The sequence below is a fragment of the Panthera leo genome, chromosome E2 (genome assembly GCF_018350215.1).
Source record: "Panthera leo isolate Ple1 chromosome E2, P.leo_Ple1_pat1.1, whole genome shotgun sequence".
In the NCBI taxonomy this organism is placed as follows: domain Eukaryota; kingdom Metazoa; phylum Chordata; class Mammalia; order Carnivora; family Felidae; genus Panthera; species Panthera leo.
In genome coordinates this window covers 42246507-42272571 of record NC_056693.1, presented here as the reverse complement: position 1 = coordinate 42272571, position 26065 = coordinate 42246507, and the positions used below count along the sequence as shown (strand labels likewise).

The window sequence follows — 26065 nt, the reverse complement described above, 5'->3', positions numbered from 1 at the left end:
GAAGTATCCTTTTACAGACACCACCAACGTGAAACTTTGTCAAAACCATGCATTTCTTCATAGGTATTATGACTTCTACTACCAAATTTGGGGATGTAGTCCATGCAGTCCATGACTACACAGAACATGAGAAGCTAAGCAGTGAACTTTCACCTGTTGCCTTTTGAGCTTCTCACATTCCTGGGTGTATTTTATTATCCCTTATATTTCACCTGTCCAACTGGAGAAGGAAATGTGACAGCATAAGTACATGATGAGCTGGGAGAGCCTCATGCCTTTGTTTCCCATCAGTTGTATTCCATGGGTGCCTGGGAAGTCATAGGAGGGTGTGCCCCACACTGATCCTGGAGACAGCACTCAGGGGAATTGCATCTATTATCACTGCATTATTACCGTCAAACTGTGCCTCCTCCCTTGTCACCATCCCATGGTGGGTTGGGATGGGGATCTGTGCTCATTTTCACCTTGTTTCAGGCAATTATTAACCTGAAGGTGCCTGTAGGATCTGGAAGATAGAGGGGGAAAGAATCCTCACCTTCCTCCCTGCTGTTTGATTGGCTTCCAGTCTCCTCTCCCTCTTCCTCTTGGAGCAACCCTCTTCCTTGGCACCCATCCTCACGGGGCAGCCATCCTCTTCCCCCCAAAAGTGGCTCTTTTCAGGAAGTAGAGGGCTTTAAATTCCTTCTCGCTTTTATGTTCACGGCCTCACAACCTGGCCCCTGCTGTCTATCAAGCCTCCCCTGACCTCTTCCTACTCTTTGTCTAACTCCCCACTACACCAAATTTCCTTTAAAGCCTCCATCCTGCCATGCCTTCTCTGCCTCCCAAGAATGACACCTGCTATTCCTTCTGCTTTAAAAGTTCTTCCTTGCCAGCACCATGTGAAACATTCCTGGAGAGAGGAGGGGGGAGTGGGTGGAGTTCCTCTGTGCACCTTCCAGCACCCCAGCTTCCCTCGATTTATAGGAGGGCCACATTGTCTAGTAAGTACTTATTTATTGTCTCTCTCCCTTCTCAAGACCGTGAACTTCTCAAGAACAGGATCTCGGACTTCTTTGTCTTTATATCTGCAGTTGGGAGCAGCTAACTTTGTGGTTTGAAACAGGCCCTTGTGTGGGCTTGTTGCATGGAGAGGATGGAAGAAATGAGTGAACAATAATGATCATAATAATGAAAGTTATTATCCATTCAGGATTTTTTGTGAGTTTGGCTCTGTGTATTCAAAATCTCATTTAAGACCCGGTGATGGAGACCCATTTATCCCCAATGCACAGATGAGCAAACAGAGGATTTGAGAGATAAAGAACATATTTCACAACTAGTACGTGGTTAAAGACCAAATCTGCCTGATTCCAAAGCCAGAATCCCCCACAGTTACTGCACGTACAAAGTCACGGACTGGCAGCCTAGCTGGGCTGGAGCCTCGGGAAAAGACACTACTCTGGGTTCCGGCTGTGCCCGCATACGCCCCAGGTGTACTGGCGACGCGTGCGCAGTGAGGTAGTGGCGCCCCCTGCGGGCGGCGCGCGGGAGGCAGCGGCGACGAAGGGGCGCTCAATGCGCCTGCGCACTCGTGGAAGTGGTGGCGGTGTTCGGTAGGGGCTCGGCTGTTCGCGCGGCGGGTGCGGCCATGGCGCAACCGGGGAAGCTGCTCAAGGAGCAGAAGTACGACCGGCAGCTGAGGTGAGCCAGGGCTCACCGAGTCGGGCGGGCCGGCCGGCGGGCTCTTCTACGTCCCGGCCGGGCCTAAGCCAGCGGGCGGCGCGGGCGGGCCTCTTACAGGCCTCCCTCTAGGCCAGGGCGGGCAGTCCTGGCGTTGGGGAGCCGGCTCTGGGGGCTTCCCAGACTGGGGGCCCCTGAGATACCCTTTGAGGGTCGGGACTCCCCTTCTCCAGGGGGCGCGCCTGTCCGCCACGAGGTGTGCAGTTCGAGGTGCGCGGTCCCAGCGTCGGCCCGGTCACCAGGGCGGCAGTCGGCCCCGCCTCGCTGCGCTCTCACTCCTCATTTAGCAGAATTGGGGAATCGCGAGTACCCCGTCCTGTCTGCTGAGAGCGGCGCCGAGTGTTAGGGACAGCCAGCGCTGTCCAGTAGGAATATAATGCCAGTATTGTGTGAGCTGCATATGTAATTACACATTTGCTAGCAGCCACATTAAAAAAGACAAACAGGTGGAAAATACAGTTTATTTAAACCCACTATGCCTAAAATACACCATTTTAACACTTAATCAATATACAAATTTGTTAGGGATACTTTACTTTTTTTTTTTTTTCCATATTGTCTTCGAAACCTGGCATTTTATACCTGTAAGCACATCTTAGTTCCGACTGGCCTCATTTTTAGTGCTCAGTAGCCAAACGTGGCTACAGGCTACCTTAATAGACACTGAAGGTCTAAGCCATCAGGCAGGTCCTTGGCTAATTCTTCTGCCTTGCTTTTTCTCTTTACATTCCCCATTCCTTATTTATTGAGCATTTTCTGTATGTTAAGGCAGTGGAAGTAACACAAATGCTTGGTCCCCATCCTCTTTTGGAGCCCCCAGGCCGGGAGAAGTTACAGTATGTCCCTATGTCCCCTTGAACTCCCATTTGTACCTCCAGTCTACTGCTGTATTAAGAGGCTTTAGTCACTTAATTCTGAGAGCAGCTTTGAAGGCAGACATTCTCTTGGCTTTATAGATGGGGAAACAGTCTTGGAGAAGTTAGATAACTCGTCTGAAGTCTTCCATATATTTGAGCTAGGATGTAAATTAAACATAGGCCCTTCTGGAGCTCCTGTGTGGCTCAATTGGTTAAGTGTTTGACTTTGGCTCAGATCATGATCTTGGGTATGTGAGTTTGAGCCCCGCGTCCAGCTCTGTGCTAACAGCTCACTGCCTGGAGCCTACTTCAGATTCTGTCTCTCTCTTTCTCTCTCTCAAAAATAAATAAACATTAAAAAAAATTTAGGGGCACCTGGGTAGCTCAGTCGGTTAAGCATCCAACTTCAGCTCAGGTCATGACCTCACGGCTTGTGGGTTTGAGCCCTGCATCAGGCTCTGTGCTGACAGCTCAGACAGAGCCTGGAACCTGCTTCAGATTCTGTCTCCCTCTCTATCTGCCCCTACCTGGCTCTCTCTTTCTATTTCTCTCTCAAAAACAAATAAACATTAAAAAAAAATAAAAAATTCAAACAAACAAACAGGCCCTTCTGGCTTTTTCAGAGCCTGTACTCATTCACATCACTCTGCTCCCAAGCTTCTGGGAAAGGTAGCAAGGTGACAGAGCCCTTATAACCAGCTTGTGTTCTCTTATAAATTTTTAGCATTGCTTGTGTTTTGTTTTGTTTTGTTTAATTTTTTAATGTTTATTTTTGAGAAAGAGGCAGAGTGAGAATGTGAGCAGGAGAGGGGCAGAAAGACAGGGAGACACAGAATCCAAAGCAGGCTCCAGGCTCTGAGCTCTCAGCACAGAGCCCAACATGGGGCTCGAACCCATGAACTGTGAGATCATGACCTGAGCTGAAGTTGGATGCTTAACTGACTGAGTCACCCACGCACCCCAACATTGCTTGTGTTTTGAATGTTCAGTTATAACCACACAAGACAGAGCTGAGAAGGTATTTTTACGTTACTAAGAAACTTTAACAAGAGAGAGTTTTTGCTGAGTCCAGTCCAGTTAAGGACCAAATTTTACTTTTCATGATGAGACTTGGCTATTGGTTTTAAAATGTCAGAGTGAGGCAGCTAGAAGCAAAGTTGTGCAGCTGGGCAACAATCAACAAGGCCTTGTGTTCCATAGCTAAGCCAGCAAGGGAGCAAAGAGGATTGATTTCTTGTGTGGCCTCTTTCTTGAAACATGTTACCTAGAGATGCATCAGCGTTCTCTTAGGCTCACTGACTACCCAAGTAGACATCAGCCAAATATGTCAGGTGTCTTCTGTGTGCCCTACTTTCATAGAAAAAAACCCCAGATGTTTCCAGTCTGTCTGGTTCTTCTGTGCTATTCCTCCTTTCATTTGACAGCTGTTCAGTGATCACTTACCCTGGGCAAGGCAGTGTGCCAGGCATTGGGTCTCCAGCAGTGCATATAGGGAGTCATCTGGGCCCTCATGGAGCTTAGAGTGGAATAGAAAGATGGATGTTCAGCAAATAAAAAACAGTTGTGATATGCTCTGGAGGACATACTGGCTACACAATAACAGGGAATCTGCTTTAGATTAGGTGACAGGGAAAGCCCATTAAAGCCTATCAGTCCTCCACACTGTAGCATTTTTCTAAGGGTTTGGGCTCCGCCTATACTTTCCATACTGACAAGAAAAGATAATGGGCTTTCTGGGTGAAGGTAACCAGGTTGGCCCAGATGCCATGGTGCGTGTGTGATCATGTACCTTGCCCCGTTAATGATATGCCAGTGTGAATCAGCTTATAAAATATATGTCTAATCCTTATTATATCTTTGTGTTTGTTAATGTATGCATTTTATGCATTTATTAATCATGCTACTAAAGTGAGCATTGGGTATTATATTTTTTTATTTTATTTTTTTTAGAGAGAGCGAGCAGGGGAAAAGGGCAGGAGAGAGAGTGGGGGTGGGGCTTGAGGATCTCAAGCAGGCTCCACACCCAGCATGGAGCCCCATGCGAGGCTCGATCCCATGAGCTGAGCTGAAATCAAGAGTCGGACACTCAACTGACTAAGCCACCCAGGTGTCCCTGGTATTATATTTTAAAGCACTCCTGTAGAAGTCAATGTGAGGCCTTTCAGATGACAATAATTCAGTTTTCTTGGTAAACCTTTTCTCACTCTTGCAGATGTCACAGTGGTAAATTCTATGTCAAGATCTTAAATATACTAGTCTATATAATTTAAGGAGAAATGAAATAGAGAACAGAATAGGTTTTAAGGTACTTCTATAATGTTAATGAATATATCTAAAGACTCTGTTCTGTAAGTTATCTGACTTGAAAAGGGTAGTGGACAAGGAGCTGGAAGGCAAGGTTTTTAGTACTGATTTGACCTCCTTGTAATCATGCATGCCAGGCATCAACCTGAGTTTCAGGTTACTTAGCTATATAATCCCCATAACACCTGCTGCTGTTCCTGTCTCACATGTGTGCTGTGGTCATCACAGCAGCCATTCTATGCAAGAACACTTTGAAGATCACAGGTCAGCATCCAATTAAGAAAGTTGCATTTGTATGAAAGTTTTAAAAATGTTGAATTTGTGTCTTGTTTTATAGGTTGTGGGGTGATCATGGGCAAGAGGCTTTAGAATCTGCTCACGTTTGCCTAATAAATGCAACAGCCACAGGAACTGAAATTCTAAAAAACTTGGTACTACCAGGTAATGTAGTTTTGTGGTTGTAAATTTACCCCTTATGGTTTTGAACTAGAAATATGTATTCTTGGCTGACTCTGTTTTGTCTTCCAGGTATTGGTTCATTTACAATTATTGATGGAAATCAGGTCAGCGGAGAAGATGCTGGAAATAAGTATGTTCTATTCTTTTCAAACACATGCCTGTTAGGGAAGGTGTTTATTATTTATGTATATATATATATATATATATATATATACACACACACGTGTATATATATATATACATATATATATACACGTGTGTGTGTATATATATACATACATAAATAATACACACGTGTGTGTGTATATATATATATATAATTTTTTTATAATTAATTGTATTTTTTGGATTATAAGAATAATAAAAACTACCTTTTATTTGTATTTCTTGTGAGCTTAGTCCAGGTATATCTCTCTGTACACTCCACTGTCTCTGTAAAAGTGCTATTTTAAAGATGGCCTGTGTATCATTTTTTAAAAGATGATCGTAATTTAGCTTCCAACGCATTCCCAGATTTGGATTTCAAGCTCTTTTCAGGGACTTGGAGGCTGGAATCTCTCATTATATTTGTTAGTATGTGACAACAATGAGTACACTCAAGGAAAGTCAGAATTTAGTTCATATTGAACTTTGATATTGGGCTATAGTATATCCACAACAGCGTCCTTTTATTGGTATCTCTAAAGAAAAAGTTCCATTATCTTTGCTTACTTGGTTGGTTAGAGCAGTGTGTGATAAGAATAAGATTTCTTTTTTTATGGAGCCACGAATTTTGTGCTACAAAATGGTACCCAGCCTCAGATCTGGACCTTGACACGTGAAAAGGGTATGTGTGGGAAGAAGCTTGAATAAGTCAATTAGAGTTACCTACAAAAACAAGCAGTTCAATATAGCATTTCCCGTGTGGTCTGTGGAACACTGGCTCTGGGGGATGTTAATAGGTGCTAAATGGGTAAAAGTATTTCATGGTCCAATAAGTTTGGGAAATGGGCCAAATGAAGTTAAGCATTTCTATAAGATTTTAATGTCATGTGTATTATACATATTATGAATTTCCAAGGGGGAAATAGAACATATTGTGTTTCCTAAACTTTGTAAAACCAGGGAACTTTTTTTCTCTCATAGCATCTTATGAAATTCATATGCTGTGGTACACACTTTGGAAACATTGATATGTTAGCCTGGTCTTTGATTAGAAGTTTCATCTCGTTATCTTTCTCCAGCAAGGTTGTTATAACCTGTAATCAAAATATAGTTTGTTTCATAGTATGAATGAAATATAACCTTTCCTTTAGAGTCAAAGAAGCCCTTAATTTTTTTTAATTCTATTTTAGTTTTTTCCTTCAAAGAAGCAGCATCGGCAAGGTAAACATCAATTTATTACAGACTATAGTTGTGTTAAGCATCTCATGATGCCACTATGTTTTGATTGCTTGAAGAGCTTTGACTTTGAAAGAGCTTATTATTTCTCTGAGAAAAAAGTTAAATTAGCTCTTTTTTTTAATATCTTGCAACTCTTTATATGCTTGGTAGTTTAAGAACTTAAAAGTACTGTTTTTATGATGTAACTTGTATTAAAGCTAAACCTTGAGTGATGTTAATGTTTAGAGGATGGAATATTCTATTTAACAAAACTTTTAACTAAAAGTTAGCATATCTTTTATTTTTGTGTATTCCATATTAAAAATCTTAAAAGGTATAATAGTCAACTTAGTACAATATTCTCAATGGAAATGACTGTTTCTTTGATTGTTTTCTCTTATATAGGATTGTAAATGTAGGAGCTTAGAGTTGGTCCAGAATATCTCTGCCTGCTACCCAAGGTTTTCTGGTCATTTGCCTAATCAGAAAAGTAGCGTGCAAATAATTTAGTCGTTTAAATAATACTCTGGTTTGGCCTCAGTTTAAATACTATGAAAAGCAGAACTGTCATATCTATGCATGAAATTTGGGTAGTTTTATAGTATGTTTGCTTGATCTGTAAATTGAGGGGTTACATTTTAACCAAATTTTTTCTAATTCGAGTCAAATGCTTTGTTTTTAAAAAGAACCGAGCTCAAGCTGCCATGGAATTCTTACAAGAATTAAATAACGACGTCTCTGGGAGTTTTGTGGAAGAGGTATATTTGTATACACATTATTATTTCTGTGTAGAAATGTAACTTTTTAATAATTCAAAGCCCTAAGAATTTAGAATTTTGAGTTTATTTATTTTAATAATCTCTACAACCAGCATGGGCCTCGAACTTCTGACCCTGAGATCAAGAGTCACATGCTCTTCTGACTGAGCCAGCCAGGCACCACAGAATTTAGAATTTTGAACCTTTTGTATATTTATGTTTAATTGAGAGTTGAATTACTGAAAATTGGAGTCTAGCATGTTGCCTCATTTGTTCTTAAATACCTTAACTGTTTCTGACATGTTTAATGTGATTGTGAAATTGTTGAATTCTTTTCCTGTGTCCTATTTAGAGTCCAGAAAACCTTCTAGACAATGATCCTTCATTTTTCTGTAGGTTTACCATTGTGGTTGCAACTCAGCTTCCTGAAAGGTAAATTTTTATGATAATTTGTTTTTATCTTAGTGTCTTATTAGATTTGAACAGTTTTTGTTTTCTCTGCAGAGTCTATAGTTTTTAAAATTCTTAAACTCCACAGAAACCTTTAATTGGAAGTACTTATAAATCTCCAACATCGAAAAGATAGGAAAGAGAAAAGTACTGAGATGTGAAACTTTTCTTAATACATATTTAGAGCAGTTAAATTAAACCTTGGTTATTTTTTTAGTGAAAAAAACCTAGTTAGAATTATAGTGTGCTTGATGTATACTAGAGTTTTAAATACATATTTTCCTCTTTGTTATGGAAATGTCAGGAAGTGTCTTTCAAGAACATTGTCCCTAATACAAAAAAGAGGCTTTCATATCCCTCTAGTCCAAAAAATACACTTTCTGTGAGACTGCAGCCTTCTGGAATTGCTTGTTTTTCAGTGTATCCATGACCTGCATATGTAAATGTAATAGATCTATCTTTGCATTAATTAGTAAGAAAATTTCTTTATTTTAATGTGCTTTCATGTTTGGCATATATACATTTGCTTATGGTCTTACTTATTGTGCTTTCCTTTTACAGTACATTACTACGTTTAGCAGATGTCCTCTGGAATTCCCAAATCCCTCTTTTGATCTGTAGGACATATGGACTAGTTGGTTATATGAGGATCATTATAAAAGAACATCCAGGTAAAACTGTTGCACATATGGTGCTTGCCATTGGTTGCTTTCGCTACAGTTTTAGAAACTTGACAATTTAGGAAGTCCGTTTTAAATTACAAAGTAAATTTGTAACAGCACGACTATGGTTACAGGTTCAGAGTGGCAATCAAAATCAACAGACGTTAATCTAATATTTCCTTTACTTAGCACTATAGAAGGATGCAAAGCAGGAAATACAACAGATACAGCTTTTTCATCTTATTAGGAGGCCCACCAGCTATGCAAGTCCCTAGCTTTTGCTTTTTTTTTTTTTTTTTTTTTGCCTCCTAACCCGCATAGGGCACATAGGGCTGCTATAGGTGAGAGCCATGGTGTGTGGGCCACAGTGACACATAGATAGATGTCATACCACTTTTTCTCCAATCTTTCATTCCATTCTCATATTGACAATAGGCTCCCCCAGTTCAGGAACAGTTCTACATAATAAGCAAAGCATTTACCTTATTGTTCCAAGGAAACAGTGTTCTAGGAGATTGAGGTCATTCATAGGCAGGTTGGCATGAGCTCAAGAATGATATTAGCCTTTTACTTACAACTGTTTGATCTTAAATTATTGGACAGTTTTCATTCAGTATTCTGCATTGCTCTGAGGCAGGTACTCTGCTAGAGCAGTTGATAGCCACTGGTGTTGGTAGTATCACTGGGGAGTAGTATCTGCTTGGTAGTTTGGGAGTGGCTTGTGGGATAAACTTCTGGCAGGTGGTGGTAGGCTCTTTAAGAGTTGTAAGTGGGAGAGTGACAGGGTGAAAAATTTGTTTCAAATGTGTCACCCTAAAGTGGGGTAGAAAATGAATGGATTTGAAGAGGTGAAAATTAGAGGCAAGTGCTGCTGTTAGAAAATTTCTGGTGGTGTAGCTAGTTGAGAGAGACAGAGACTAAGCCCCTGTGGGGCTTTTTTTTTTTTTTTTTAATTCATTTTTGAGAAACAGAGCGTGAGTGGGGGAGGGGCAGAGAGAGAGGGAGACACAGAGTCGGAAGCAGGTTCCAGGCTCTGAGCTGTCAGCACAGAGCCCGATGCGGGGCTCGAACCCACGGAGTGTGAGATCATGATCTGAGCTGAAGTCAGAAGCTTATCCAACTGAGCCACCCTGGGGCCCCCTGAGCCTCTGCCTTAAGGCAGATATTATAAGGATAGGGAAGAGGAGGTAGATAGTAATGAGGGTTAATATTGCTAGCTGTGTGCCTGCCTTAATGTGGATTATTTCATATAATCTTTCTAAAATTCTTATAAGGTAGATACTATTACACATCTGCTTTTTGCAGATGAGGATGCTGAGGCACAGAGAGATTAAGTTATTTGCCCAAGGTCACACAGCTAGCAAGTAACAGAACTAGGCCTAGCCCTAACCACTCACTGAAATTACATGTTCCTGTACTCCCCTCATGTGGGGAACTGTGTATGAAGTGATACCAGGACACGTGGTGTGACTGATGTTGGGCCAAGGAAGAAAGAAGTCAAGGATAGAGGCACCTGGCTGGCTCAGTCAGAAGAGCATGCGACTCTTGATCTTGGGGTTGTAAGTTTGAGCCCCACTTTGGGTGTGGAAGTTACTTAAAACTAAAGTCTTAAAAAAAAAAGTCAAGGATAACCATCAGCTTTCTAGAGAAGAGGTCTAGGAAGATGGTGATGATGTCTATTGAAGGCCACAGGAAGGGAAGGGTGGATTGTTAAATGCTATCTGAACACACATTTTATCAATTTTGATCTTTTTCAATTATAATGGCAAGATAATTCAGTTCTATTTTACTTTTATTAAAACTATAGTCAACTTATGATTTGTGCATTTAGTAAAATATGAATATATATCTGTATGTAAATTTATCTCACCTGGCTGGCTCAGTTGGTGGAGCATGCAACTCTTGATCTCGGGGTTGTGAATATGAGCCCCACGTTGGGTGTGGAACTTAAAAAAATAAATAAAATCATGGGGCGCCTGGGTGTCTCAGTCGGTTGGGCGTCTGACTTCAGCTCAGGTCATGATCTCACAGTTTGTGGGTTCGAGCCCCGCATCGGGCTCTGTGCAGCCTGCTTCGGATTCTGTGTCTCCCTCTCTCTGTTCCTCCTCCGCTTGCACTCTGTCTCTCTCTCTCTCAAAAATAAATAAAGATTAAAAATAAAATAAAATAAAAATAAATAAATAAAATCAGTTTCTTGGTTAAAAAAAAAAAATGAACAGAAAAAAACCTGTAGGCCCTATGCCCATTTAGAAACTAGATTTCTTAAATTTCTATAATGTAGTATATTCTAGAAGTATCACTAAAGAAGTTTATCTTTTGGGATTATTTGTTTCACAGTAATAGAATCTCATCCAGATAATGCATTAGAGGATCTACGACTGGATAAACCATTTCCTGAACTGAGAGAACATTTTCAGTCATATGATTTGGATCATATGGAAAAAAAGGTTGGTAGTATATATAACCTTCAATTTATAGATAGATTAAAAGTTTTTTTTTAACCTAAGGTTTTTGAATTACACCAAAGTGAGAAAATACTATAAACATCCATATTCATGTCATCCAGATTATGTAGTAACAACATTGTACTTAATTGTTTTGAAATAAATTTGTTTTTGACCAAAATTTAAAAAGCTTTTTTATTGAAGAGAAGTTCATTAGCTGACTATATCTGTGTAATCAACACCCAGGTCAAGAAATTAGACATTAACATATCCCAGCAGACCTCTTCATGGCCCGTTTCTAAACAATTAGATGTACTTTTTAAAATAGTATGGATTTGAAGCGGGTGTTTGTTGAAATTGATTGCTTTTGAAACTTACTTTTAATGTTTGAAGAGTTACCAAGGCAACTCATATTTCATTATAGAAATAATGATATTTATAACAGACTATATAATTAAAGGAGTATGTGTTTTTTCCTACCCATGTATTAATTAAAATGTGGGTATTTGGTTATTTGTTTCATCACAAGAGACGGTTTTCTCAGTCTAGGATTGGTTTCTGAAATCAAGAGATTTGAGTTTTCTTTTTGGGTGGCAGTCGCTGAGACTGTTTTCTTGATGGGAAAATGGGGACCCACATAGTACAAACCTGGGGCGCCTGGGTGGCTCAATCTGTTAAGCATCTAACTTCGCTTCAGGTCATGATCTCACGGTTTGTGAGTTAGAGCCCAGTGTCAGGGTCTGTGCTGTCAGCCTGGAACCCGGAGCCTGCTTTGGTTTCTGTGTCTCCCTTTCTCTCTGCCTCTCCCCGACTCACACTCTGTCTTTCTCAAAAATAAATAAACTTAGAAAAACTTAATCATTGTACAAGCCTGCCAGTTCAGGATTAAATTGGACACTGCTTATAAAAAAGCTTATAAAGCAATTTCATTAACCCAATTCATTTTCCTTCATTCATTATACTACATATACTGGAAGATGATCATATATATTATTGGATTTGTTGAAAATGAGATGGTTTAATGAAGAATAACTGTAAATTAATTAATGTTAACTAATACTGACATTTTCTTCGATATTTCTTTCATTTTTAGGACCACAGCCATACTCCATGGATTGTGATCGTAGCTAAATATTTAGCACAGTGGTATAGTGAAGTATGTCTTTTTTTAAAAACAAATTCCATATGTGACTGTATTTTCAATTTATTATAAAGGATTTCAGTGAAGGAGAGTAGGAGATTAACTTTTTTCCTTATGTGGTAATTGGGCAGGTGGGTGCTTTTCTGTTTAAATCTGGCAGTTCCTCTTTTGATACTGATACTTTTACTAGCGAAATCAAATATCAATAAATGTCATTCTGAAACTGGCAGTGGGGAATGTAGAAAAATGGCTCGCAGTTTTTGTTTTCTTTCAAGTCAGCCTCTGATTTCACTGAGGTATGTATTTGCTGATGAAATCTCATGTGGATGGGAGAATGGGGAGAAGTTTGGACTCTCAATTTCCATGTTTTGGTTTTTTATAACTAGAATTTAAAATTTTTAACCAATTTAGACAAATGGACGAATACCTAAAACGTATAAGGAAAAAGAAGACTTCAGAGATTTGATTAGACAAGGTAATATGATGGGATATAACTGAATGTTGTATAAAGTTTGAAAAACAAATTGATTGAAGTTGTTTATTGGATTTCTGTCAGCAGCTTTGTCAGACTGATGGCATCATGAGTTTTTATTTTATTTTTCCTCAGAGGAGGTTTGGAGCCACTCCTTGTATAGTTTTTAAAATGACTAATGATAGTTTCCTCATCAGTAGAGGAGGAATTGGGGGCTGCTCATAGAGTTGTTGTGAGGATTCATTCATACAGTAAAATCTGAAGTACATTTAACCATGTCTGATACAGAGTAAAAAATAAAGGTTAGCTACTAATATTACTAAAAATAATTTGAGTAACAATAAGCCTGTTTGTTCTTAAGTTTCAATATCCAATCCTTCTTTTAAGATCTGATAAGGTTTGGAGTGCCTGGGTAGCTCAGTCGGCTGAGCATCCGACTCTTGATTTTGGTTCAGGTCACGATCCCCGGGTCTGGGATAGAGCCCCCAGCTGGGCTCTGTGCTGGGCGTGGAGCCTGCTTAAGATTGCCTCTCCCTGTTTAAAAATAGAACTACCCTACGACCCAGCAATTGCACTACTAGTATTTATCCAAGGGATACAGGTGTGCTGTTTCGAAGGGGCACATGCACTGCAACATTTGTAGCAGCACTATCCACAATAGCCAAAGTATGGAAAAAGTCCAAATGTCCATCGACAGATGAATGAATAAAGGTGGGGTATATAATACAATGGAGTATTACTGAGCAATCGAAAAGAATGAAATCTTGCCATTTGCAACTACCTGGATGGAACTAGAGAGTATTATGCCAAGCAAAATTAGAGAAAGACAAATATCATATGACTTAACTCATATGAAGACTTTAAGATACAAAACAGATGAACATAGGGGAAGGGAAGCATAAATAATATAAAAACAGGGAGGGGGACAAAACATAAGAGACTCTTAAATATGGAGAACAAACAGGGTTATTGGAGGGGTTGTGGGAGGGGGGATGAGCTAAATGGGTAAGGGGCATTAAGGAATCTACTGCTGAAATCATTATTGCACTATATGCTAACTAACTTGGATGCAAATTAAAAACATTAAAAAACAACAACAAAAAAGATTGCCTCTCCCTCTGCCCCTTCCCCTAGCGCACTCCTCTCTCAAAAGAAAGATCTGATGAAGTTATTTCCATAATGTTAGGTAGAGAAAAGGGGTGAGAAGAAAAGGGCTATTTTGCTAGCCAATTTCTATTTTTCTAGGAATTCTAAAGAATGAAAATGGGACTCCGGAAGATGAAGAGAATTTTGAAGAAGCTATTAAAAATGTGAACACAGCACTAAATACAACTCAGGTATTAAATGTGTTGCTGAGGAGGGGTGCTGGGTGGCTCATTTGGTTGATCGTCAGACTCTTGATCTCAGTTCAGGTCTTGATCTCAGGGTCGTGAGTTTGGGCTCCATGTTGGGTTCCGCACTGGGCGTGAAGCCTACTTTAAAAAAAAAAAGTTTTGCTGAGCCATTCATACAAGAAAGGTGTTTTCTGAAGTCCTCATATGAAATAGTTGTTTCATAGACAACTGTTTCATAATTAGAAATTAATATCTATCATATCGATTGAATCTTCTTTAATAAGATTTTATATCATCCTTTTTAAAATGGGTATCAGTGCTTCATCATAGAGTAGTGATACAATGATTCATATAAATTATTTGAAGTACATGATTTGTGAATAGTAACAGTTTGGGTGTAGGAATTTTATAACGAGGGTGATATTTTGCTGGTACGAAATAGGTTGCTCAAAAGTTAAATCTTATCCTGCATTTGCTTTTGATAGTAGTTGTTTGGATATAATGGAAGATGTTCTTAATGACACTGTAAAACATTATTTGTAAGATAACTCGGTTTATATGCCCTTTGTTTTGTTGTTAAAGTCTTGCCAGTGAGGTTCTTGGAAAATTTGGAATAACACAGCTGTTACTTTAAGATAGAATTTTCTTATAATTTAAAACGGCAAAAAATGCTGCCTTTCATATTAGGAAAGCACTTAGCTGTCATTACAAACTTTTTGGAGACAATGAGATCGTGTTGCTGAGTAATTAAAAATATGTGCTTTGTCAATCAATTTTCTAGGGTGATGAAAATGTTCTGTGTCTTAATTGAGGTGATTAAAAAGACATGCATCAAACTGTACATTTAAAATTCATTTCACTGAATGTAAAATTTACTCCAGTTAAAAAAAAGAACAAGCTTCTTATAGTTGGGGGACAGTGAACTAAGCAAACAGATAATGCACCAGGTGCTATTAACAAAATTCGAGTAGAACAAAAGGATGAGGAGTTCTAGGATCAGGTGGGGGCATCGAAGTGTTTTAAGTGGGGAGTGGAGTGACCTGATTTATGTTTCTGAAAAATAATTCCGGCTCTTGTAAGGAGAACAGAAGCAGACCAGTTAGGAGGGTTTTGGTAAGAGATTTCTTTTTTCCACACAGCTGTAAGAGTCCAAGCCTACAATTTCGGTAGTTTTCATTAATGTATGATGATCTTGCCAGCATTACGAGTACTTAATTTACTATGTAGTTTTTGTCAGAGTTGTTGTCTCTTCTAATAATAACTAACTTAGAGTGTAAGGGTTTCAAATTTTTGACAAGATGGAAACACATGAAGGACATGACTACAAACCTAGCTTGGTAGTGATGTCTGAAATCTTTGTTATATCTTCAAATGTAACTATAATAAACAGGTTTATTTTGGCTCCTTTTGTACTCTAATCATGATGGAAGAGAATGGTCAGTCTTTAATGCTGACACCAGTGGGCAGAGGGGGACTTTCTTCCGTTCTTTTTCCTCATCAAATCTCCCGTCTGGTACTGAATCTTAATAAAAGTCTCATAAGCACATCAGAAGTTTGTATTTGATTACTATGTGGAAATTCTAAGAACTTGTTTGGGGAAATAGTGAAAATACAGATGGACATGTTCTTAGTAAATGTATCATGTTCCTTTGTTAGATCCCAAGCAGTATTGAAGATATATTTAATGATGATCGCTGCATAAATATCACCAAACAGGTAACAACATAAAGTAAATAGTGCTGTCTTAACCTTTGAGTCAAATTCAGATACTGCTTAATGCTAATTTTTTTTCTTTTAGACTCCATCATTTTGGATTTTAGCTCGCGCCTTAAAGGAATTTGTGGCCAAAGAGGGTCAAGGAAATTTACCTGTTCGAGGCACAATTCCTGATATGATCGCAGATTCAAGCAAATATATAAAGCTGCAAAATGTGTAAGTCACTGTTTTCAAACTATGTAACAGAAAATCTGTTTATAGTACAGATGAATATATTTTACCACTCTATCAGAAATCAAATGAAAGTCTGTTGTAATTTGTCTGAAAATAAGCTTAAAAACTTAGGGGCAGATTTTTAAAAATAGATTCTATTTTTAGAATAGTTTTAGGTTGGGGCACCTAGGTGGCTCAGTCGGTTGAGCATCCGGCTTCAGTTCGAGCCTCACATCGGGCTCTTTGCTGATGGTTTGGAGCCTGGAGCCTGCTTCGGATTCTCTGTCTCCCTTTCTCTCTGCCCCTCCCCCACTCTGTCTCTCTGTCTCCCCGTCTCCCCAAAATAAACGTTAAAAAAAAAAGGAAAAAAAAAGAATAGTTTTAGGTTTTTAGCAAAACTGAGCAGAAAGTACAGATGGTTCCCATATATACTCTCTAGGGGGCAGACTTTTTCTTTCATATTTCGTGACAAAAACCTAATATTTGAGCACTTCACTCTGCAATGAACTGTTCTGTGTATTAACTAATGTAATATTTACAACAACCCCATGAGAGAGGTACTATTACTGTCCCAGTTTTATAGATGTGGAAACTGAAACATAGAAGAGGTAATTTATTCAGAGCCAGATAGCTGGTAAATGGCAGAACCAGGATTTGAACCCATGCAACTCAGCTCCATACTTTTAACCATGGTGCTATAGGATCTTTTATCTGTAACTTAAAACTTTAAAGTCTTTAGTTTGATTAATTTTTAATCATAATGTTTCATAATTTAAAGAGTTTGTGACTAGATAGACACCAGCTCTCTAGGTATCACTAGCCTGAACCTAGATAGACTGTCATAAGTATGGGTCTCACTGTATATTACCCTTATGTAGTTTAGCACGTTGCTCATGAATCCAGGGCTGCTGACTTGGGCTCCTCAAGAACCAAATGATGTCACACAGAAGATCTCTGTTCTCTAGACATCTTACACTCTTCACGTCTGCTACATCTTTGTTGTCTTAGCCTAAAAGTTGAACTACTTAAAACTTGGGAAAAGACAACTGAAGATAGACAGAACTATGACTTCACACTGGAGATAGTACCATCTGATCATCTACAAGAGGGTGAAAATATAAATAGACTTAAAGTTTTTACATGAATTTGTAGATGGACAATTTTGAAGTATTTAACTTTCCTTGGACTTTAAGGAGATAAGTCATGTTCTTCAGTAATGTATTTTGTCAGGCCCTCTCAGAAGCATGGATCATGGATCCCTCTAGGAGGGTAGTTTTTAAGTTGCTATTAATTACAGAGGGAGCCCAGTTATTAGTAGATTGCAAGAGTCCATCACCAACACTGGGAAGATTTCCAGCCACTAACAGCTCTTGCTGGTAGGGTTTCCATGGCATTTTCACATTCTGTATGTTACCAGACCAGTATTTTTTCATGAAAAGGAAAGAGATTTTGTTTACTTCATGGTGATATTTAAATTTTGCTAATTTTAAGGGCGTCTGGGTGGCTCAGTCGGTTAAGCTTCTGACTTCAGCTCAGGTCATGATCTCACGGTTTGTGAGTTTCAGCCCCACATCAGGCTCTGTGCTGACAGCTCAGAGCCTGGAGCCTGCTTCACATTTTGTGTCTCCCTCTCTCTCTGCCCTTCCTCCACTCGTGCTCTGTCTCTCTCTCAAAAATAAATAAACATTAAAAAAATTTTAATTTTGCTAATTTTAAAATTTGTTAAAAATAGCCTTTTATTGTTCTTTTCCAGTTACCGTGAAAAAGCAAAGAAAGATGCTGCTGCTGTGGGTAATCATGTTGCCAAATTGTTGCAGTCTATCGGCCAGGTAAGCTGCTGAACTGAGTGCACTGTGTCTGTGATGGATGGTACAGCTCCATTTAGCTTGATCGTGTAAGTTGGGAGCTAAAAAAGTTTAGAGATAGAGGGTGTGGTACTGGTTCTGGGCTTCTTTAGAGGGATCACTCACTTACCTGCCTAATGAGAAAGACCTTCACTAAGCAAACAAGGTGTTTTTATAGTCCTCTTCCAGAGCTTGGGGAAAGCCTCCCCATCTCACAGTGATTGGGTTTGTGCTGCACCTCTCTTCATCTTCTTTTTTACACTGGAGTGAAACCTGCATTTATCTCTTTACAGGCACCAGAGTCCATTTCAGAGAAAGAATTAAAATTACTCTGTAAGTCCCCTTGAATTAATTTCCTCATTTTGCTTGATAAAAATGTGCCACAAAATGTTTGCAGAAATTTTAAATGTTTAAAATTTAAAATTTTCCATGGTCTCAGTGGTATAGATAATAATTACTGGGTAAGCTGCTTTTTTTTTTTTTCTCTTGTAATAAATAGAGAAGGTATTTTAAGACTGGGTCAGGTGTGTCTGGGTGGCTCAGTTGGTTAAACATCCAACTCTTGATCTTGGCTCAGGTCATGATACCGTGGTTCATGAGACCTAGCCCTGTGTTGGGCTCTGTGCTGACAGCACGGAGCCTGCTTGGGATTCTCTCTCCTCTTCTCTCTCTGCCCCTCCCCAACTTGTGCACACTCTCCCTCTCTCAAAATAAATAAACTTAAAAAAAAAAAAAAAACTGGGTCAGAGATAGAGTGTATCTATGTATGGCAGTGCTAAAAAGACATGAAGGTCAATTAATTGAAAATTGTCATTGATACAGAATTATTTTCAGCTTACTACTATTAAATAATTTGGAAAAGTTTTATCTGAAGACTTTGGATGTGAAGTCTTGAGTCACATGTACATTGATAGTATTGGTAAATACTTACTTTGATCTGTGTTAAATGACTGTGATGGAATTAAGAATTTTGTCATCTAGTTTCAGAGTAGGTCGGCTCCTGGGGTCTTCTTGATAACTCCTCAGGAGACCCAAAGCATTTTCTTTTATTTAAGAATTTGTTTAAGAATAATAAAATTTGTTCTACATGCTGAGGATTTTTCCCTGTAGCTATTGCCATAAGCTTCTGCAAAAATCTATATTCTGTATGTCTCCATCCTTAAAATACATTTATCCATGTTCTCCCTTTAATGGCTCTACCATAGTGCTTGTTTAGGCCAAGTTTTAATGTTTTCTGCTACCACCAATCTTGCATCTTGTTTTTGCATTTGTGTTTGTTCTACTAGATTATATGATCCCAGATTAGAAGCTGGGTGTTGGGTATTTGAGAGTTTATTCTGTTTTCTCTACTTAGGGGTATGTTTGAAAATTTCCCTAATACAAAGTTGTTGTTTTAGAAAGTCTTACATATGCCAAGAACACAACATATATAATGCTCTCCTTTATGACTACTTATCCATAATATGGTAAACACTACTGTTCACTGAGTCCTATCAGGCATTGTGCTAAGTATGCACTTCATACACTTGCACATTTGATCCACAGAACAACTTTCATAGGTAATATTATCCCTGTTTTACAAATGAAAACAAGCTCAGAGAGGTGCCATCACCTTCTTACTCAGTGCTGAGCTGGTTGTAGTGCCAAGGATGTGAATTTCAGATGACTTGTCTGCTAACCATTAGAACTGAAGAGACATTTCTTCACATTTCCATGTCTGTAAAGAGTATGCACAAAATTTCCTGTTCTTAAAGTGACTTGTGATTTGGAATATTCAAATGTCTCACCTGTTTACTTCCATAATGTCTTCCCTGTGTTCAGGCACCAATTCTGCATTTCTTCGAGTGGTAAGATGTCGATCCTTAGCTGAAGAATATGGCTTGGATACAATTAACAAGGATGAAATAAGTAAGTGTAATAACCTTTTGATGCTAGGTTATTAATTTTAATTAATTTTAGAGATACAAATATTTTGTATATAATAGTATATGGTGATAATATACAGGATAATATAAATATTATACTCTAAATTTTATTCTATAAACCAAGAAGTAGTCCTACTTCTAAGTAGTTATAATTGCAAATTATGAAACTTAATATGTACATAAAATCATGTTTAGGTTACTGAATAAGTCATGTGATACGAAGATGAGCTAAAGTCAGAACGTTACTACATTAATAGATTATGTGACTATAATTGATCATCCATAAGACCATTGGGTTTCATTTTAACATATCTGCCTTTGTTTTACTGTTATTTATCATTTTCTATTTTATTGTCACAAAATATTTAAATTTTGTAATAGAATTGCCTTGTATCCTGAAACTTGAGCATATAGTAAATGCAGTTCTGCATTGTTTTTATGTAATGAATTATCCACACTATACTGAAATTTTCTTTTTCCTTTCAGTTTCTAGCATGGACAATCCTGATAATGAGATAGTATTATACTTAATGTTACGGGCTATTGATAGATTTCATAAACAACATGGTAGATATCCAGGTAAGAATAGCAGTCGCATTATCATCTACAATAAAGTCTTGAATAAATACTTAAATTAAATTAATTCTTGAAGTTTCTTGGGTGTTTACAGTAGTGGTGCTTGAATTCTACATCGTAAACAATTTACACCTAGTTCATCTCAGTGAGGAAATACCATTTGTGTTTTAAGTATTTGCAGATGGTGTTTGATTCTAAACTATTACAAGGGAATGTTGGTTGAATGCATATAGAATAAAACTATTTTTTTCTGTCAGTTTCCATAGTTTACTTCTAAGACTCAGAATGAGTTTAATTTAGTGGAATGAGAAAGCCATAAAAAGTATGCTAATGACTTGAATTTTGTCTGTAAATGTAGTAATTGGAGAATTGGTATAAACACAAAGATCGTCAGTTGCCCAGAATATTTTTATTAAGATGATAATTTTAGGGGCGCCTGGGTGGCTCAGTCAGTTAAGCAACTGACTTTGGCTTAGGTCATGATCTCACGGTTTGTGGGTTTGAGCCCCACATCAGGCTCTGTGCTGACAGTGCAGAGCCTGCTTGGGGTTCTCTCTTTCTCCCTCTCTTTGCCACTCCCTCCACCCTCCCACCCAACCCCCCCGCCCCCGCCCCCCCCCCCCCCCCCCCCCCCCCGCGGTCCCTCCTCCACATACACTCTCTCTGTAAATAAATAAATAAACTTCAAAGAAAAAAGATGATAAGGGCACCTGGGTGGCTCAATCAGTTGAACATTAGACTCTTGATTTTGGCTCAGGTCATGATCTCAAGGTTCTTGAGATCGAGCCCCATGTTGGGCCCTGAGTTAACAGCACAGGGCCTGCTTGAGATTCTCTCTCTCCCTCTCTCTGCCCCTTCTCTGCTCTTGCTCACAGGCTTTCTCTCAAAATAAATAAAAATTAAAAACAAACAAAAAGATGAAAATTTTAATTGTACCAGTTTACTGCACAGCAGCACATTCTAGGAATATCATAAAATCTGTTGCCCCAAATGTCTGAGTTACAGTCTTAATGAGCAAGCTTACCAAAAGAAAGAAAAGGAATAAACACCAAATATGTATTACTTTATGTGTATTGTTTGATTAGCTTGTATTTTTGGTTTATTGCATAACAAATCATCCCCAAACATAGTTAAAACAGTAAATTATTATCTTGTGATTTTGTGGATTGGCTGGGCTCAGTTAGGCAGTTCTCACTGGGGAGAGGGGAACTCATGGAGTTGCATGATGCCTGGGGCTGGAGTCATTCTGAAGGTTTCACTGAGCTGGACATCCAAGATGACATTTTCACTCATTGACTGGCACTTTAGTTGGGATAGTTGGAACTGCTTGGGGGCTAGTCAGGTATCTTTCCATGGCTAACTGGGGCTTCCTTTTAGCATAGTGTTCCTAGGGTAGACTGTTTACATGGTGGCTTGCTTCCCCAAAGTTAACATTCCAAAAGATCCAGGTGGAAAGTACAAGGTATTTTAGGAGTTAGCCTCAGAAGCCTTAGAACACGGCATCACTTACATCATGTTCTGTTGGCTTCACAGGGCCAGTTTAGATTAACAGTGGGATGGGACTACATGAGGGCACAAAGGAGCGTTCATTGGGGAGCCATCTTGGGAGACTAGCTACCACATAGAGCACAGGCTTCCAAGCTCTGTCACTTACTGTCTCTTGACCTTGGGTGAATCACTATTTCCCTTCAAATCTCAGTTCTCTCATTTATGGAATAGTGATAATAGTATTTACCAGTTTGTAAAGGTTATATAGGTAATGTATGAAAATCACTTAATACTATGTGGCACCTTGTAAGTATTTAGTAAAGGGTTGGTGTTATCATGAGGAAGAGTAGTGATAGTTTTTAAACTAGAGGAGCCAAAAAATACTGATATTTAAAATTTTTTTTAATGTTTATTTTTGAGAGAGAAGTAGAGTGTGAGCAGGGGAGGGGCAGAGAGAGACGGAGACAGAATCCAAAGCAGGCTCCAGGCTCTTAGCTGCCAGCACAGAGCCTAACTCAGGGCTTGAACCCATGAGCCATGAGATCATGACCTGAGCCGAAGTTAAACGTTCAACTGACTAAGTCATCCAGGCACCCCCAAAAATATTGATATTTTAAAAACACTTGAATATTACAGCAATTATATTTTTCCTTCCAGAAGAAATAATAATAGCTTGGAAATAATAATGTTTGGAAACATTACAGTTGAATCATTAAGAACTGCCTGGGCTCATATCCCAGTTTTGCTACTTACGAGCTAAGTAACTCAGGCAAATAACTTAATCTGTCTGTGCCTCAGTTTTCTCACCTATAAACAGGGATAATGATAGTACCTATTTCATAGGAGTGTTGTAAGGATTAAACCAATTAATATAAGTGGTACTTAGAACACTGTCCAGCATTTATTAATTCAATAAATGTTACTTATAGCTATATGTCTTCAGTGTCATTTAATTTCCTGGAAATGGATAATAAACACCATAATATTTTTTAAACACCCTAATTTTTTATAAAGTGTGTAAATAAGACATACTTATTCATTCAATTCTTCCATCAGATAATTCTTGGACACCAACTATGTGCTGGATACTCTTCTAGATACTGGATATAGAGCAGTAAACAAAGCAGATTTGCCTAACTTGAATTTTTAATAGGTTTTAGATGGTTTCTTTGATTGTTACAGCTTTGTGATAGTAAATATTGGTCTCATGCTTTCTGTTATTTTTGTTCTTCAGTTTCATACCTTACTATATTGATTAGAACACCTAAAACTGGATTTTAAAAAGAGCCATTGGTTTTGAATTGCGTATTTACTTTAATGAAAATTGATTTACATTATGTATTTGTAGGGGTATCTAACTACCAGGTTGAAGAAGATATAGGAAAGCTGAAGTCTTGTCTCACTGGCTTCCTTCAGGAATATGGATTATCTGTAATGGTGAAAGATGATTATGTCCATGAATTGTGAGTATTTTTTAAGGCATATGAGAGATAATACCTGTCCTGTCATAAGGCTAATCTAAGTTCACGTCTCCATCCTTTTCTGTAGTTGCCGATATGGAGCTGCTGAGCCACACACCATTGCTGCGTTCTTAGGAGGTGAGTTCCACAGATGAGAAGACTGGCATCTGTGGTTACACAGTACAATTATGAACTTTTGTTTTTATAGCTATTTTAACTAGGGAAGTCAGTGAAGCAGGATGTTCTGTTTAGTTTATTTCACTGGTCTTTCTGCTTTGCATCTCTCCCACCGCTGTCCATCTTAAAGTGAAGAGTCATTAATTTTTCTAAAGCATAGCTCTGATCATGTCTCTCACTTAATTAACCTTCTGCCCTGCCAGTAAACACATACACACTACAATGGTCTTCAGAAAACAAGTCCAGAGTCCCTTATTTAACATGAAAAATACACTGTGTTCTGATTCCACTCAGCCTTTCTGCCCTTGGTTTTTTCAAGTGACTTCCTTTTCCCCCAGACATGCCTTTGATTTCCTGTTCCTTCAATCCTTAACTTTCAGGGCCATTTGCCTTAAATCTCCTTATTTCTGGCACGTCTAAAATCTTCCTGTTCTTCAAGGCCCAACTGAAAATTACCATCTCTGGGGCACCTGGGTGGTTCAGTTGGTTAAGCATCCAACTCTTGGTTTTGGCTCAGGTCATGATCTCACGATTCGTGGGTTCGAGCCCTGCATCGGGCTCTGTGCTGACAGAGTGGAGTCGGCTTGGGATTCTCTCTTTCCCTGCCCCTTCCCCACTTTCTCTCTCTCTCTCTCTCTCTCTCTCTCTCTCTCTCAAATAAATACTTTTTAAATGAAAATTACCACTCTTTCATAAAAACTTTGGAAGTTGAAGAGTGCCTGGGTGGCTCAGTCAGTTAAGTGTCTGACTCTTAGTTTTGGCTCCGGTCATGATCTTACAGTTTGTGGGTTCAAGCCCTGCATCAGGCTCTGTGCTGACAGCAAGGAGCCTGCTGGGGGTTCTTTCTCTTCCTCTCTCCCTGCCCCTCCTCCACTTGCTCTCTCTGTCTCTCTCTCAAAATAAATAAATAAACTTTAAAACAAAAAACAAAAAACTTTGGAAGCTGGAAGTCCAAGGTCAGGGCCAGCACGGTTGTTTTCTAGGAAGCCTGTCCAGGGCTTGTAGGCGGCTATCATCTTGCTGTGTGCCATAACCTCTTTGTGCAGGGAGGGGAGAGGACAGATGGGACACAGCTCTTGGGGGTCTCTTCTTATATGGGCACTAAACCCTTTGTGAGGACCCCTGCCCATGACCTCATCTAATCCTGTTTACTTCCCAAAGACCTCCAGTATCCTCTTCACCTCCAAATATTATCACATTGGGTATTACAGATTTAACATGAATTTTGAGGACATTCAGTCCCTAACGTGTGTTTTGTATTCTGCACAACACCATTGTATTCCCTCACTTCTTTCAGGTCTTTGTTTAAATGTTACTTTCGTTGCATGAGGCCATTCCTGACTCCTCAATTTAAAACTGAGTCCCTGTTCTTCCACTCATATGTATCCCCCTTCCTTGCTTTTTCTCCTTAGTCCTTAGGGTCATTTCTATACATTTCTATACATTTTACTAATTTGCAAATTATCTTTCCCTTACTAGTTAAAAGTAAGATCCACGAAGGCAAGGGTTTTTGTCTTTTGTTCTTTATTCCTAGTGCCTAGAAGAGGATCTGGTATGTAATAGAGTCTCATATTTTATTGAATCAATGAACGTGAATATTATAAAAGATGAAGAATTTTTCTGTTGGTAGTTTTTTGTTTTTTCTATTGTTTTCTTTGAGTAATTGCTCAAAACTCACTACTGTATAAGTCTATTACTGAGTATAATATGGCAACCTGGCAGTATTTAATGTGGATCATTTCCAAATTATAGATGTATTTAGAACAAATATACCTTTACCCCTGTTTTATTATAAAAGTAAAATATGCACAAGGTAAAATTCACATGCAACAGAAGGGTGGTCTGGGTGGTCTTTGAGAATCTTTTCTGTCTATATGTATTTTTTTAAAAAGTACAATCAACCATACTACTGTTTTGACTTTTTTACGTAGTATATCTTGCCACCACAATTAAAAATAATTCATTCTTTTAATCTGTGGCATAATAGCCCAACGTGTGAATGTATAGGACAGATTTTTATTTCCTTTAATAACATAGTTATAAAAAATTGTAGTCCTTGATTTTGATGTGACTCAGTAAGCTTTGTTTTGGCTTATTTAAAAAAAATTTTTTTTTAACATTTTTTTTTTTTAACGTTTATTTATTTTTGAGACAGAGAGAGACAGAGCATGAACGGGGGAGGGTCAGAGAGAGAGGGAGACACAGAATCTGAAACAGGCTCCAGGCTCTGAGCTTTCAGCACAGAGCCCGATGCGGGGCTTGAACTCACAGACCGCGAGATCATGACCTGAGCTGAAGTCGGACGCTTAACCGACTGAGCCACCCAGGCGCTCCTGTTTTGGCTTATTTTTAAACAACTTTCTTTTTGGAACAGAAAGGTTTTCTTTACATAATTGAATATTTTTATATAACTTGAAATTTACCTTTTTCAAAGATTTGCTCTTCTCCTTTTTCCTTGCAGGAGCTGCTGCTCAGGAGGTTATCAAAATAATCACCAAACAGTTTGTAATTTTTAATAATACTTATATCTATAGTGGCATGTCACAAACTTCAGCAACTTTCCAGTTGTAGAATAAGCACCCTATGTCGTGTGTCAGTGATTTAAACCGTAATGGCCTTCAGGTTGTGCTCTAGTCTGTAAAATTCTGCTAAGGGAGAAGTGTTAAATTGTTTCCTTAATAAACATTGTTCTCATTTGTAA

General features: G+C 38.7%; 1 protein-coding gene across 1 annotated transcript; it reads left to right on the top strand.

Moving 5' to 3' along the window:
• The first annotated feature begins 1585 nt into the window (after positions 1-1585).
• On the top strand, positions 1586-26065 carry NAE1 (NEDD8 activating enzyme E1 subunit 1). Its single transcript, XM_042919599.1, has 20 exons — positions 1586-1683; positions 5221-5324; positions 5412-5472; positions 6677-6707; positions 7391-7462; positions 7815-7894; positions 8474-8583; positions 10912-11021; positions 12112-12174; positions 12571-12634; positions 13877-13968; positions 15622-15681; positions 15764-15897; positions 17648-17723; positions 18032-18071; positions 19560-19646; positions 20150-20242; positions 23076-23190; positions 23276-23325; positions 25826-26065. The coding sequence occupies exons 1-20, from the start codon at positions 1631-1633 to the stop codon at positions 25933-25935; spliced, it is 1605 nt and encodes a 534-aa protein (XP_042775533.1). The 5' UTR covers positions 1586-1630; the 3' UTR covers positions 25936-26065.

What these genes read in the sequence shown, in the direction of transcription:
- NAE1 (XM_042919599.1), top strand. Translation starts at nt 1,631, where the DNA reads ATGGCGCAACCGGGGAAGCTGCTCAAGGAGCAGAAGTACGACCGGCAG. An exon ending in AAGTACGACCGGCAGCTGAG is followed by an intron (nt 1,684 to 5,220) that starts GTGAGCCAGGGC and finishes CTTGTTTTATAG; the next exon opens with GTTGTGGGGTGATCATGGGC. An exon ending in GCATAAATATCACCAAACAG is followed by an intron (nt 15,682 to 15,763) that starts GTAACAACATAA and finishes TTTTTCTTTTAG; the next exon opens with ACTCCATCATTTTGGATTTT.